At 42.7% G+C, this 15,478-nt stretch overlaps 1 protein-coding gene across 11 annotated transcripts in view; it reads right to left on the bottom strand.

Moving 5' to 3' along the window:
* dlg2 (discs, large homolog 2 (Drosophila)) overlaps positions 1-15,478 on the bottom strand; it is a 1,642,261-nt gene that overhangs the window by 30,951 nt on the left and 1,595,832 nt on the right. For all 11 annotated transcript variants that reach the window (XM_085998865.1, XM_085998867.1, XM_085998869.1 and 8 more), the window contains one exon: positions 4,947-5,119. In XM_085998865.1, coding sequence (XP_085854991.1) covers positions 4,947-5,119 — 173 coding nt within the window. The remainder of the gene's footprint in view (positions 1-4,946; positions 5,120-15,478) is intronic.

Here is a 15,478-nt window from a genome sequence, read left to right as displayed (position 1 = left end):
TCAAGATATATATATGTGCAATAAACAAGTTAGTTTAGAAAGAAATCACTGGGCGGTGAGGAGTAGGGAACAAAAGGCCAAAGGTGGCACAGCATTTTAACCCCTAACTGAAACATGCCTGTATGGTTATTCTTGCACATTTTACTAAAGTAGCACGTTTCAGGAGGTGGCCACCCCACAGCTAAGGAGTATGCAGATAGAGAGGGAATGGGTGACCGCCGGACAGAAGAGGAGGACCAGGCAGGTAGTGCAGGAGTCCCCTGAGTGCATCTTGCTCTCCAACCAGTATTCGGTTCTGAGTACTGGTGAGGGCGATGGAGAATATAGCCAGAGTCAAGTCCACGGCACCACGGGTGGCTCAGCTGTACGCGGGGGGGGGGGGGGGGGCGTAAGAAAAGTGGGAGAGCAAAAGTGGTAGGGGATTGAATAGTTATGGGGACAGGCATTTCTGCGGCCGCAGATGTGACTCCAGGATGGTATGTTGACTCCCTGGTGCCAGGGTTAAGGATGTTTCTGAGTGGCTGCGGACATTCTGAGGGGGGAGGGTGAACAGCCAGAGGTCGCGGTCCATATTGGTACCAATGACATAGGTAGAAAGAGGGATGAGTTCCTGCAGGCAGATTTTAGGGAGCTAGGAAAGAGGTTAAAAAGCAGGACCTCAAAGGTAGTAATCTCCGGATTACCCCCAGTGCTGCGAGCTAGTGAGTATAGAAATATAAGGATAGAGCAGATGAATGCATGGCTGAAGAGATGCTGCAGGAGGGAGGGCTTCAGGTTCCTGGGGCATTGGGACCGGTTCTGGGGGAGGTGGAACCTGTACAGGCCGGATGGGTTGCGCCCCAACAGGTTCCGGAACAAATATCCTCGCGGGGAGGTTTGCTAGTGCTGTTGGGGAGGGTTTAAACTAATTTGGCAGGGGGATGGGCACCAGGATGTAACATTAGAAAGGGGAAAGGATTGGGAGAGGCAGAGAGCACTAAAATAAGAAACAGTAAGTTATTAGGTGGGGTCATGCAGGATGGTCTAAGATGGGTTTACAGTGTATGTATGTGAACGCATGAAGCGTATTAAACAAGGTAAGTGAGCTGCAGGCACAAATAGCTACATGGGAATATGATGTTGTGGCAATAACTGAGACCTGGCTCAAAAAAGGGCAGGATTGGGTATTAAATATTCCTGGTTATAAGGTGTTCAGGAAAGATAGGAAAGGAAAGATAGAAGGTGGTGTGGCAGTATTGGTTAAGGAGAATGTTACAGTGCTGGAGAGGGAGGATGTCCTGGAGGGGTCAAGGACAGAATCTATATGGCTAGAGTTAAGAAATAATAGAGGTGCCACTACACTACCAGGTGTATTCTATAGACCACCAAATAGTGGGAAAGATATGGAGAAGCAAATTTGCAGAGAAATTACAGAGAGGTGCAAGAACTATAGAGTAGTAATAATGGGGGACTTCAACTATCCTAATATAGACTGGGATCGTAATAGTGTAAAGGGCAGAGAAGGGGAAGAATTTCTGAATCAGTATGTTTCCGGCCCAACGAGGGAGGAGGCATTGCTGGATCTGATTCTAGGGAATGAGGTAGGTCAAGTGGAGCAAGTGTCAGTTGGTGAACATTTAGGGAACAGTGATCTTATTATCATAAGGTTTAGATTAGCTAAAAGGACAGGGAGCAATATAGAGTAAAAATGTTTAACTGGGGGAAAGCCAATTTCAGTGGGATGAGAACATATCTGGCCTGGGTAAACTGGAATCAAAGATTGGTAGGCAAAACTGTAATGGAACAATGGGCTGCATTTAAAGAGGAAATAGTTCAGGTATAGTTGAGGGACATTCCCACTAGGGGGAAAGGCAGGGCAACTAAAGTCAAGGCTCCCTGGATGACGAAACAGATAGAGCATATGATGAAGCAGAAAAAGAGCGTGTATGACAGATGTCAAGTTCAAAATACATCTGAGAATCAGACTATATATAGAAAGGTCAGAGAAGAAATGAAAAAGAAAATTAGAGGGGCAAAGAGAGGGTATGGAATAGAATGGCAGCCAACATAAAAAGTAATTCAAAAGTCATATACAGGCATATAAATAGCAAAAGGGTAGTAAGAGGAGGGATGGGGCCGATTAGGGACTAAAAAGGAGACTATGCATGGAGGCAGAGGGTATGGCTGAGGTACTAAATGAGCACTTTGCATCTGTCTTCACCAAGGAAGAGGATGCTGCCATAAACATAGTGAAGGAGGAGTTAGTGCAGACACTTGATAGGATAAAAATTGATGAAGAAGAGGTATTAGAAAGGCTGGCTGCACTTAACATAGATAAATCACCAGGAGCAGATGGGATACATCCTAGGATGCTGAGGAAATTGAGGGCAGAAATCACAAGGTACAGGCCATAATATTCCATTCTTCAATAGATACGGGGGTGGTGCCAGAGGACTGGAGAATTGCAAATGTTACACCATTGTTCAAAAAAGGGTGTAAAGATAAACCCAGCAACTACAGGCCAGTCAGTTTAACCTCGGGGAAGCTTTTAGAAACAGTAATCAGGGACAAAATTAACAGTCACTTGGATAGGTGTAGATTAATTAAGGAAAGCCAGCATGGATTTGTTAAAGGCAAACCGTGTTTAACCAACTTGATCGAGTTTTTTGATCAGGTAACAGAGAGGGTTGATGAGGGTAATGTGGTTGGCATAGTGTACATGGATTTCTAAAAGGCGTTCGACAAAGTGCCACAAAATAGGCTTGCCAGCAAAGTTGAAGCCCATGGAATAAAAGGGACAGTGGCAGCATGGATACAAAATTGGCTAAGTGACAGGAAACAGAGTAGTGGTAAACGGTTGTTTTTCAGACTGGAGGAAGGTATACAGTGGTGTTCCCCAGGGGTCGGTTCTAAGACCACTGCTTTTCCTGATATATATTCATGACTTGGACCTGGGTGTACAGGGCATAATTTCAAAATTTGCAGATGACACAAAACTTGGAAGTATAGTGAACAGTGAGGAGGAGAGTGATAGACTTCAGGAAGATATAGATAGGCTGGTGAAATGGGCAGACACGTGGAAGATGAAATTTAATGCAAAAAAGTGCAAAGTGATACATTTTGCTAGAAAGAATGAGGAGAGGACATATAAACGAAATGGTACAATCCTAAAGGGTGTGCAAGAACAGAGAGACTTAGGGGTATGTGTGCCTAAATCGTTGAAGGTGGCAGGGCAGGTTGAGAAAGCAGTTAAAAAGGCTTACGGGATCCTGGGCTTCATAGATAGAGGTATAGAGTACAAAAGTGTGGAAATTATGATGAACCTGTATAAAACACTGGTTCGGCCCCAACTGGAGTACTGTGTCCAATTCTGGGCACCACACTTTAGGAAGGATGTGAAGGCCTTAGAGAAGGTGCAGAAAAGATTTACGAGAATGATTCCAGGAATGAGCGATTTCAGTTACATTGATAGACTGGAGAAGCTGGGGTTGTTCTCCTTGGAGCAGAGAAGATTGAGAAGAGATTTGATAGAGGTGTTCAAAATCATGATGAGTCTGGACAGAGTAGATAGAGAGAAACTGTTCCCATTGGCAGAAGGGTTGAGAACCAGAGGACACAGATTTAAGGTGATTGGCAAAAGAACCAAAGGCGACGTAAGAAAAAACTTTTTTATGCAGCGACTGGTTAAGATCTGGAATGCACTGCCTGAAAGGGTGGTGGAGGCAGACTCAATCTTATCTTTCAAAAGCGAGTTGGGTAAGCATCTGAAGGAAAACATTTGCAGGGCTACGGGGAAAGGGCAGGGGAGTGGGACTAGCTGAGAGTCGGCACAGGCTCGACTGGCCGAATGGCCTTCTTCTATGCTGTAACCATTCTATGATTCTATTCTAGACAATTGCTATGTAAGTCTGTTGATTTAATGTTTTATTTTAAATTGTGCTAAATTAAGTCTAGTGTATCTACTTTAGTATAGATATTTGATGAATACTGTAATCATTTTTTGCTTCAAAATTAACTTGTGTAACAATTGAAGAAAATCGTAAAATAATTACAGTACAGAAGAAGGCCATTCGGCCCGTCAGCCCGTGCCAGCTCTCTGCAAGAGCACTTCAGCAAGTCCCACTCCCCCGCCCTTTCCCCTTAGCTGTGCAAATTTTTTTCCTTCAGGTACTTATTCAATTCCCTTTTGAAAGCCACAATTGAATCTACCTTCACCACCCTTTCAGGCAGTGCATTCCAGATCCTAACCACTCGCTGCGTAAAAAAAGTTTTCCCTCATGTCGCCTTTGGTTCTTCTGCCAATCACCTTAAATCTGTGTCCTCTGTCCTCTCGTTCTCGACCCTTCTGCCAATGGGAACAGTTTCTCTCCATCTACTCTGTCTAGGCCCCTCATGATTTTGAAAGACCTCTCATGATTTTGAAAATGGAATTCATATAAAATAATTCTGTAATGTTTTATGTCAAATTTGTAAATCAAAAGTATTCAAATATTGGAATTTAAAAAAAACTTTTTTTGCCATGATTGAACCACTGAAGTTTTTTAAACAGTTTGAAAGAAAATTGTTCGGGATTTTTTAAAGAGTGACAGCAGATCTTTTCTAAATGATTATTTTATTAACCTGACCTCTCCTTAACATTGCCAGGATGGCATTTTGGAATCAGGAGTCAATAGCTATACTATTTCAGCATGAATATAGTGTCACATTTCCGTAACAAAAAAAATGATGTCCATAATTGGCACAAACAAATTGATTCTGCTTCTGGAAAATTCCAAGGATAAGAATAGAAGGGGGTTTGCTCTGCTTCTGAAGCAAGGCACATTTGACCTGGGGGTGCTTGATGATGATACTGCAAAAAGCCAGCTAATTTCCATTCTAAACAGTCCCACCCTCGCCTAGAGAGCCCAAATTCTCTTCTCCCACCCCACAATTTTGTTTTAAAAAAAAAATGTAAAAAAACAACATACTCTTTCAGCCACATATTTTACAGACTGAACACTAGTTCCATATAGATTATCATTGTATTGTCCTGCTTCAATAAATTTGTGCTCCTGGATGTCCTTTTCCATCTGATCTCTACAGGTGACAAAGTGATAGTCTCGTCCATCCATTTCATAGTCACGTTTTGGTCTTGTGGTATCTTTTTAAAAGAGGAGGAAAAACATAATTTAGTATTGAATGGCAGAGAACCAATTACTTGAAGGTATAACAATGTTAGTACCAATATCAACAACTATATGTTTTCTAGCTCTAAAAAATATAAACAAAATGTCTGCAGCATGACGTAACTCCATATTTTGGTCTGTGCTGTATTGTTTTTAAAAATCCATCATTTAAAATAAATATTGTATCTGTATTCTATAATGGGTGCAATTCAAAAATATCAAGATAATTTTTTTAACAACCTCAGTAAAGTCATATAATATAGAAACTTCAAAAATAACTTTCTAGGTGGCATAACTGAGTTCCACAAGAGAAGTCTTTCAAAGCCCAGTGGGCTTTTTAATGCACACATGGGTGGTTATTTCCCGGCATGCATTGATTATCAGTAAATTACACCTTAGAATATGTTAACCTATTTAATGAAACAGTATTTATGTAAATAGAAGTCTGTTAATGGGAACACCTCCTGGGAAAGCAACATGATTCCTTCATCTGAATACTTTTATTAAACAAACACCATTAAAGTATATATACTGATTCTGATTTGGCAAAGATGAGTCCTGAAAGTATGTGATCTAAAGTAATTATCCCATCTCTAAAAGCACCCAGTGATAAGCGGCTGTAAAATCCGTTCAATTAGCACGTTAAAACCAGCTCTGTTGTATGAATATAACAGCAGAACATTGTGTACAATTCTGTCAATCATGTTAACTAATAGCATTTATTTTACACCTCCCTTAAACCTTTTTATTTTCTTCCTATTTCAGGTGGTCTGTCACTATTTTCTAGCAATACACCATTTTCCAGCCACGAAGGCAGATGGGTGCAAAACAGCTCAGGGTAATCTGCCTGATGATCTTCTTTCCCGTGACTCCAATCTGTACCTTTCCCCAGCAGTGTGGCCGAGATCAAGATCCTATTGCATAGTGAATAATGGGGTTGAAATTAGGCCCCATAAAAATGGCACACTGCACTGGCTGCATGAGGCAGAAACCTAAACAAATAAAGGCAGCCTACTGATTACATCTGCTAATTTAGTAATTGCTTCTTTGCAGCCCAGCCTTACATCATGTTAATGAAGCAACAAACTCAGTACAGACTGTTACTTTAATTCTGCATTTTCTCATTAGAATATGTCTGGACAATGAATGTCAGGGTTGCTAATTTGTTACAGCAGAGAGGGACAAAAGGTAGAAGAGGACCAAGACTAAGGCTGCGATTTTGCCGGCGCTCAGTGAGGCGGGTCAGAGGTTGAAGTCCTATTGATTGATGGTGGGTAACGAACCCGCCTCCAAACAGCCTTCCCAAGTGTCGGGTCCCCGATTTGCCAATGGACCCGACACCTAGCAGCGGGAAACGGATTAAAGGCAATTACCTGCCTATTAACAGGTACTTGTCAGTAGTGTTCAGCCTGTTTTTTGATTTTCCCGCTTCTGGGTCGGGTTTCCTGACATCCGGGCACCACGCCAGGTAAGTGTGCCATGTTGTGAGTCTGGTGTAATGTTTGTGAAAAGATAACAGCTGCAGAAGTGGTGTGAAGGATGCAATGTTGCACATGGTGAGTTTCAAGCAAAGAAAATGTTGGTTCATGCATTTTTAAAACATATACAGATTTCTTTAGTTTACAGGTTTTAAAATCCAACTGTATGTTCAGTGCCACCTCATTGGGAGAACCTCTCTCACCAGTGACAGATCACTTCTGTCATCTCACCTGCAGCTGCCATCTATTCCAGCATATGGAGGGAGTCATTGGAGAGCCTGGATGCAAGAGTTCACCTTTGTGCAGTGATTATCAGTGTTTTCAGCACCTCAATGCTGTCAAACACTGAGAAATCAACTGCCAAAATAAAATTGTGCATGGTCCCTTTAAGGAAACCGGCAGATGACGCGTCATCAAATGACGCGTCATCAAATGACATCATCAGACCCGCTTCCTGTTAATTGACCGTTAAGCCCGCAGGATGGGCTCAACAAGGCCAATCAAGGGAAAATCATGTCTGTGGAGCGGAGGCAGCTGGGGGCGGGACCGGAAACCAGCAGACACGCACCCATCCTGACACCGAAAGCAAAATCGCAGCCTAAGCCTCCCTAAATATCCCAAGGAGACATTTACTGGCCTGACAATCACAGTGGAATAAGATAAAAGCTGGGATTTTGATTTATTGATGAAGAAAGAAACTCAATAGTGTGCAGTTCAAAATTGAAGAATTGCTGAGTAGCCAGAGATGAGGTGATATGAATATAGTTTGTAATAAAAGGTACTATAAAGATACTTCTTGAAAAAATATAAGTGTAATGACATGAAAATGCAGCTATGATACCAAGGTACTGGAATATGTGCTGATTTTCTTTCCTTCTGACAGTATTTGGGTGGGAATTTTAATATAATTTTGATTTACACAGTTTACTTCTTTTCAGCTCGCACAATATTATTTAAAATACTTGTACAGTGTAACTGTTATTTACTTTCTCAGTCATATGGTTATCATTATGACAGATAGAAAGAAAACAAGACTTGTATTTAAATAGTGCCTTACCACATCTCTCAGGAATATCTCAAAGCACCTCAAATTCAATTACAGTAATTACTTTGAAGAGTAGCCCTTGTTTTGTGTCAGCAGATTTTTTTGAATACGTTCTCCCCAAAATACAAGGAGTTGTAAAAGTAGGGTGGCGGGGATTGGGAGAAACTGACTGCCAGGCCTCCACCAGTGTCATTCTGTACTGAAGTGAGTGACTCTTTCTCAGATTTTTCCACTCAACAACTGCCTTCCCAATGGCACATCTGAGTTTAGTAACAATAGTTTGGGGATTGCAGGCATACATCCATGTCCCACTAATCCACATTGCCCTTCAAATGAATCCTTGCAGCAATAAAATATATTTTGTAAAATGCAACGATATATTGAAATGGTAATTTGTATAGTGTCTAAGAAAACAAAGTAAAATATTGCTATAGCTTCAAAACTTGTTGCTAAATCTGAGAGCCTTTGTCAGTGATGATGATGTTGTGAGATTGAATAATGACAAGCATTCATATGATACTCCTCCATATATGATATTTTATATACTTTCAAAGCACTGATCAACTTCCCAAATGTGCTGTGAATGGTATAATAAATAATAGTGTTCTGGTGTGAAAGGCAATCACTATTGATCTAAAAGCATCAACCTCATTTCATCCAATTTTCCATTTGTGAGAAAACAAGGTTTTGAGCACATGGAAGTATATGTAACCCCTAGGTATAATTACCTCCCAAATTTCATTCTTTCTGCCTCTTTTGCCCCACCACCTCACCAGAGTCAATACAGCATATGTTATGCTGCATTAAACATTTTCTGAAAGCTTCTCTCTCTCTCTCTCTCTCTCTCTATAGAAACATTTTAAAATTTACCAGGATTGATAAAATGCCCCATAGAACTGTCAGCCTTATGCCAATCAATAGAAATGGTGGCTTTGCTCTCCCAAATCTTAAGACAACGGGCCAGGAATTTGGGTCCCCACGGGTGAGTACGCGCTTGGTACTCACGCGTAGGCCCAACGAAAGTGCTGGTTTCGTGCATGCACTGCGCATGTGTGGGAAACTGGGGCTTCCGTTCCCTTAAAGGAAGGGGTTCACAGGTCGAACGCGTGCGCCGGACAGGCAGCGCGTACGCCTGGAACTTCCGTTTTTTTTGCAGGTTTCTCCGGGAGGGTAAGTCTCCAGGAGCTATGCTTTTAAAAAGTAGTCGCAAGGCCTGCTTTTAACAAGGTAAGTGGTGAATTAAGTTAAATTAAAACATTTTTTCCCACAGGTTTATTATTTTTAAATACTTTAAAGAAAGGTAAGTTTATTTTTAGCCCCGTTAAAAACTGTAATTAATTTTTTCAAAAATTTTAATTATTGTTTAAAAGTTATTTTATGTAATTTATAGTTATTTTAAAAATGTGATTTAAAAGAAAAATTATTTGAAGTTTTAGTTATGTTTTGGGGCTGAATTCCCTGCTACCATTGGCTCTCCATGGCCCAAGTGATCCCAGGGGACGCTTCGGACTAACTGCGCCCCTGGGATACGCAAGCACTGCATGCCGGCAGTTGGAGCAGGCCCAGGATCGGAATCCCACGCGGGCCCACAGCACAACGGCCGGCGCGCTAGTGCAGGTCGGAGGCTTGCACCCGTGGGAAACCTCCAACCCAAATTTCTGGGCCATATTACTGACAACCCTATTATGCCAATGAGATTGTGGTACAAAGATGCAGAGGATACTAGCTGGATGGCTGCTGAGGTAGCCCTCTGTGCTGCAGCACACTTTGTATGTACTAGCCATAATGAACATTAGTTGCCAAGAATGCCAGTTCAGGCACTGAAAGAAAAAAGAAAGACTTGGATTTATATAGCGCCTTTCATGACCTTTGGACATCCCAAAGCGCTTTACAACTAATGAAGTACTTTTGAAACGCTACAGCCAATTTCCACACAGCAAGATCCTACAAACAGCAGTGTGATAATGACCAGATGATCAGTTTTAGTGATACTGGTTGAGGGATAAATATTGGGAATGGATTACCTTATAGTAGCCCATAGGACAATGGTGATGAAAATGGCCCTAAATCAATGCAGTTTAACAACGCGTTAAAGGAGATATGTCTGTGCTCATTGGAAAAAGGATTGAGTTTGGGGAATCCATAAACATGAAGGGAATCATTGGGAAGCATCTGGAAAAGTTCTTTGTGCTGAACCACATATTTCTAAATTCTGGGTAATTGGTAAACTACTGGTAACCCCAAAACTATGGCATGGTTTAATTACAGAGAGAGAGAGTCCTCTTCCTCCATTAATCACCTAACTGAATGGGTAACAGCTTCAACAAAAGGAAAATGGCAGGCAGTTCTGTGATCAGAACAATCCATGGAGATTGTGATGTGCATCAAAGATGTTACTGTTGTATATTCACATGAATACATTTCTAGGACAATGTTTTAAATATTGGTAAAGCATCTGAACAGATAAATATATTGACATGTCAAAGAAGAACACAGAGGAAACACAGAAATAGCTGCAAACAATGCATCCACCAATAGCAAGTCACTTTGGTGACACCAAAAGTTGCCAGGAACGCACCGTTTCTAATTTTAACCTCCTATACTGAGCAGGCAGCAAGGACATCTGCCCAAAGCTAGCAGGGCCCTCTTTACATATGCATGTTGGGTCTTGACAATGTCATTAGGACCTGAATGCAATTTTAACTGGTGGCCTGAGCTGGGAAGTTGTTGTAGCTGTCCCACCAGATGACAACAGGAAGAGAAACTGGGGCCAAAAGAGTGCTCCTCCAGGCCCCATATGGAAAGCTTAGGCCTTCCCTGCCGTAGACTCATCCCTTTCCCAAATGCAAGACCCCAGTGAGATGGACTTCGAAGCCAATTCTGCCACCTTCCTGGTGTTGGTGGGCCATGTGATTTTCCGTTGCTTTCTGCTGACTTCCTGCCAGTTTTGGGCGATCTGTTGGCAATTGCGATTTAAATGAGGCACAGGAGTTAAATTAGTTTGGGCCTCATTTGTGGAGCAGCGAGTAAGTTCTCAACTCACCTCACTATCTACCAAAACTTGCCTGGCGTTAAAATTAGGGCCATTAAGAAATTCATAAAGTTCAGATCATAATGAGCCTAACAAGCTTTCAATGGCTTCAGCGCTTTCTGAATATTTATCGGGTATCCTTCACACTGGGCATTTAGGTCTTAGCACCCATGCTGGGTTCTAGCATACATTGCACATCAGAGCAGTGGGGCCTGAGGATTGCATTATTGGCACGATAGGGGTCAATATTAACCCCCTCACGACGGGTGGGAGAGGGTCGATGGGGAAAAGTTACAGATTTTAAATCAGGGAACGCATTCCCAACTCGCCACGTACTCACCTGTCACCATTTTTACAGCAGTGGGTTGCAAGGTGTGTGTGTGTCCCGTCTTGGCGAGGCGGGACGCTTCATCATTATAATATTTAAATCAGGTTCCCACAGTGCAGCTGGGAGCCTGATTTAAATTCATCAGTGGCCGGCCAGGTTTCCCAGGGCTCTGGAGATGGGAATGCACTGCCCAATAGGGTCATGGATTAAGATTCAATAGTAGCCTTCAAAAGGGAATTGGATAAAGACTTGAAGAAAAAAATTGCAGGAATATGGGGAAAGAGCGGGGGAGTGGGACTAACTGGACTGCTCTTCGAAAGAGCTGATGCAGACTCGATGGGCCGAATGGCCTTCTTCTGTGTTGTACTATTCTATGATTCTAAGCTCAACGGAAGCTCGAGGAACAGCACCTTTTGCTTAAGCACTTTGCAGCCTTCCGGACTCAACGTTGAGTTCAATAATTTCAGATCATAACCACTGCCCCCATTTTTTCGGACAGCAGCTTATGGTAATGATTCTGCTGTTACCTGTTACACCTCCTCTGGACCCATCTTTTGTTTCTTTACTTGTCCCATGACCATCCCCTTTTGCGTTGCACCATCATACCTTTTGTCATTTAATCTCTTCTGCCTTCCATTCTATCACAGACTTTTCCTTTCGTTCTTTCCTCCCCTCCCCCTTCTCCCTGCCTCTGTACTTGCTTAAAACCTGGTACATCTCTAACTTTTTCCAGTTCTGATGAAAGGTCATCGACCTGAAACGTTAACTCGGTTTCTCTCGCCACAGATGCTGCCTGACTAGCTGAGTGATCCAGCATTTTCTGTTTTTTATTTCAGATTTCCAGCATATGCAGTATTTTGGTTTTGTAGCCTGTCAATCTGGCTGGCTGCCAGAAATGGAAATGGAAGAAATGGTAATGAGTTCCTGCTGTTAAATTTGGCAGGACCTCCGTGACCGTGGGATTATCTCCCTGTTACCTCACCCTCCCCGCTTCCCAGTAAATTTCAGAGCCACAGGGCGCGATCTTGCCAGCCCTGGGGAGGTGGGTATGGAGGCAGGACTGCCGGGAAAATGGCAGAATCTGGGGGTGGGTGCCCAACCCGCCTCTGTGCCATCTTGCCAGGAGGCGGGTAGCTAACCCGCGCCGGGTCCTGTCTCCTTGGAGGCGGGATGGGGATTAGTGCCACTTATCTGCCTGTTAACAGGTAGCTAACAGGCAGATAAGAGGATTATCCCCATTTTGCCCACACAAGTACGGGCTTCCTGAAGGCTCCGAACCCCGCCAGGGTCACCGAGGCGAGCAGTGGGTCTGCGGGGGTCGGAGGGGTGCAAAAGTGCACTGTGGAGGTAAGTGATGGGTGCAAGTGTGGAGAGGTGAGTATGTGAGGTAAGTGGAAAGTGTTAGTAAAAGTTTACTTACCTTTGTTTCTTCCTGCAGGCTTCAATCGTTGGGTATGCGGCAGAGATGACAGATGGCCGTTGCATTCTCCAATGCAGCAACCATCTCATTTCTGCTAAATGAAGAGGTTTGATGAGTCTTGAATTCAAAAACTCATCAAACTACAGAGAATGTCAGTATTTGACAGCTTCACAGAGCTGTCAAATGATGACAATTCATCTGTCAAAAATTTTTGATAGATGAAATGTCATACGTTGACGTTCTCTGTAACCAGCTTCCCCTTAATTGGCCTGCTAAGCCCGCAAGATCAATCAAGGGAAAATAGCGTGGGTTGGCCAGAAGTTGATGGAGGTGGGACTGAAACCCAACAAGTGGGAGTCCCACCTCCAAAAGCTCCCCATTGGCAAAATCCAGCCCACAGTGTTTGTTGTCAGATTGCTAACTTGTTATTGTAGTATAGATTGTTTACATTTTAAAACTTTTATACTTTGATATTGTAAAATTTACATTTATAATAAAAATAACATCGTCAAAGAGAAATTATCTAAAAATTTATTGTAAAGGAGTAATTGGAAATATTTATTAAAAGTTATTTTGGGAAATCTCAAGACCATTACTTTTGAATTGTGTGGAACTGCTGAGCCTTTCCAGACTCAGCAGAGAGAGCACCAGATGCATGTAGCTAACACGGAGATGTCAACATAAAATCAATAGCACAGGTAAAGGAATGAGGGAATGAATCCATCAAGGACATCAGATGGTACGGACACCACAGGGAACTAAGAAAATGGATCATCATCAGGAAAATCCTAGGCAATTCTTTAAGGATATGGTCCACATAATTAAAACATAAATGTGAGAAAAATCATGGTTATTCAGCTTTGATGGGACAGGTGCCATATAGACGGTGGAAACTACACACTGATATTTTGTTTTAACAAACAATCTTCATAATACTTCAACTACAGGTTATTAAAGAAACCACGGGCACCACTGGCACACCGTCAATATTGTGCCGATTTGGCCCCCAGCCCAAAAGTTCCACTTTCAAATTTATTTCTTCTTTCTTAACCTCAAGCTTTGAAAAAAAATTCCTCCAAGGAGAAATGGGCATGTAGAAAAGAATTTCCAGCAAAAACTGTCAGCTAGCTTCTAAAAAGAACTGGACAAATATGTTTAAGAAACAAAAAATAGAAAATGCTAGAAATACACAACAGATTCATCATCATCGGACAGAGTAAGTAAGATTAATGTTTTGCATAGAACCTTTTATTAGATCTCATCAAATTTCCAGAAAGTGTGCTTTTTGCTTTATCTCTATTAACAATGGATTGAAGGGCTAAGTACAGAGAGAGAAAGATGATTAAATACCTCATGGAACATGATAGGACCAATTTTAACGACCGGTATCGAACAGGCAGGCAAGAGGGCGTATCTTTCCAGTGGAAGGTCCAAGCCAATTAGAGGCTCGGCCTGGATGAGCGCACTAGACACAGCAAAGGCCATGGTCCTTGACAACATCCTGGCAGTATTGCTAAAGACCCATGCACCAGAGCTAGCTGTTCCCCTAGATAAGCTAGTCCAGTACAGCCATGATACTAGCATCTACTCAACAATGTGGAAGATTGCCCAGGTATGTCCTATCCACAAAAAACATGACAAATCTAAGATGGCCAACTGCTCTATGGGTACGGTAATGTGGTAGTTATGTTGCTGGACTGGTAATATAGAGCCCTGGACTAATAATCCAGAGAACATGAGTTAAAAACCCACCATGGCATTTTGAGAATTTGAATTTAGTAAAAAAAAAATCTGGAAATACAAAACTGGGACCATAAAGCTGTTGGATTGTCGAAAAAACCCAACTGGTTCACTAATGTCCTTTAGGGAAGGAAACCTGCTGTCCTTAACTGGTCTAGCCTACATGTGACTCCAGTCCCACACCAACGTGGTTGACTCTTAACTCTCTGCTGAAGTGGCCTCCGAGCTGCTCAGTTATACCCAGCGGTTCAAGAAGAAGGCCCACCACCATCTTCTCAGGGCAACTAGAGATGGGAAATAAATGCCGACATTTTGCCAGCGACGTACACAGAATGAATTAAAAAAGCTTCTTCCCAATCATCAGTAAAGTGATTAATCATGCCATCAAGGAACACCTACTCATCAATAACCTGCTCAGTGATGCTCAGTTTGGGTTCTGCCAGAATCACTTGGTTCCAGACCTCATCAGATCTTTAATCCAGACATGAATGCAAGAGCTAAATGCTAGAGGAGAGGTGAGAGTAGCTTCCCGCGACATCAAGGCAGTATTCGACCAAAGAACCCTAGCAAAACAATGGGGGGGGGTGGTCAAAGGGCATATCCTCCAATGGCTGGAGTCATACCTGATACAAAGCAGATCATTGTGATTCACAGAATCACAGAAACCCCACAGTGCAGATAGAGGCCATTTCGGCCCATCGAGCCTGCACCGATACATATCCCACCCGATCCCCGTAACCCCTACATCAACACATATCCCACCCTATCCCCGTAACCCCACGTATTTAATCCCCCTAACACTAAGGGTCAATTTATCATAGCCAATCAACCTAACCCGCACATCTTTGGACTGTGGGAGGAAACCGGAGCACCCGGAGGAAACCCACGCAAACACGGGGAGAATGTGCAAACTCCACACAGACAGTCACCCGAGGCCGGATTCGAACCCGGGTCCCTGGCGCTGTGAGGCAACAGTGCTAACCACTATGCCACCGTGTTTAATTGTCAGAGGCCAATCCTCACAATCCCAGGACATCACTACAGGAGTTGATCAGGAACGTGTCCTCAGCCCTACCATCTTTATCTGCTTCATTTATTACCTTTCTACCAGCATAAGGTCAGGAGTAGCGCTGTTCATTACCGATTGAACAGTGTTCAGCTCAGTTCACAACCCTTCTGATAATGGAAAAACCCATGCAAGCATACAACAGGACCTAGATAACATTCTGACTTGGGCTACAAGTGGGCAGGCATAACTTGTGCTGCATAAGTGCCAAGTAATGACCATCTCG

The sequence above is a fragment of the Somniosus microcephalus genome, chromosome 10 (genome assembly GCF_052327205.1).
Source record: "Somniosus microcephalus isolate GS21.2 chromosome 10, FLI_Smic_1.0, whole genome shotgun sequence".
NCBI classification, from domain to species: domain Eukaryota; kingdom Metazoa; phylum Chordata; class Chondrichthyes; order Squaliformes; family Somniosidae; genus Somniosus; species Somniosus microcephalus.
The sequence above is the reverse complement of the archived record's forward strand: the minus strand, read 5'-3'. Positions and strand labels throughout refer to the sequence as shown.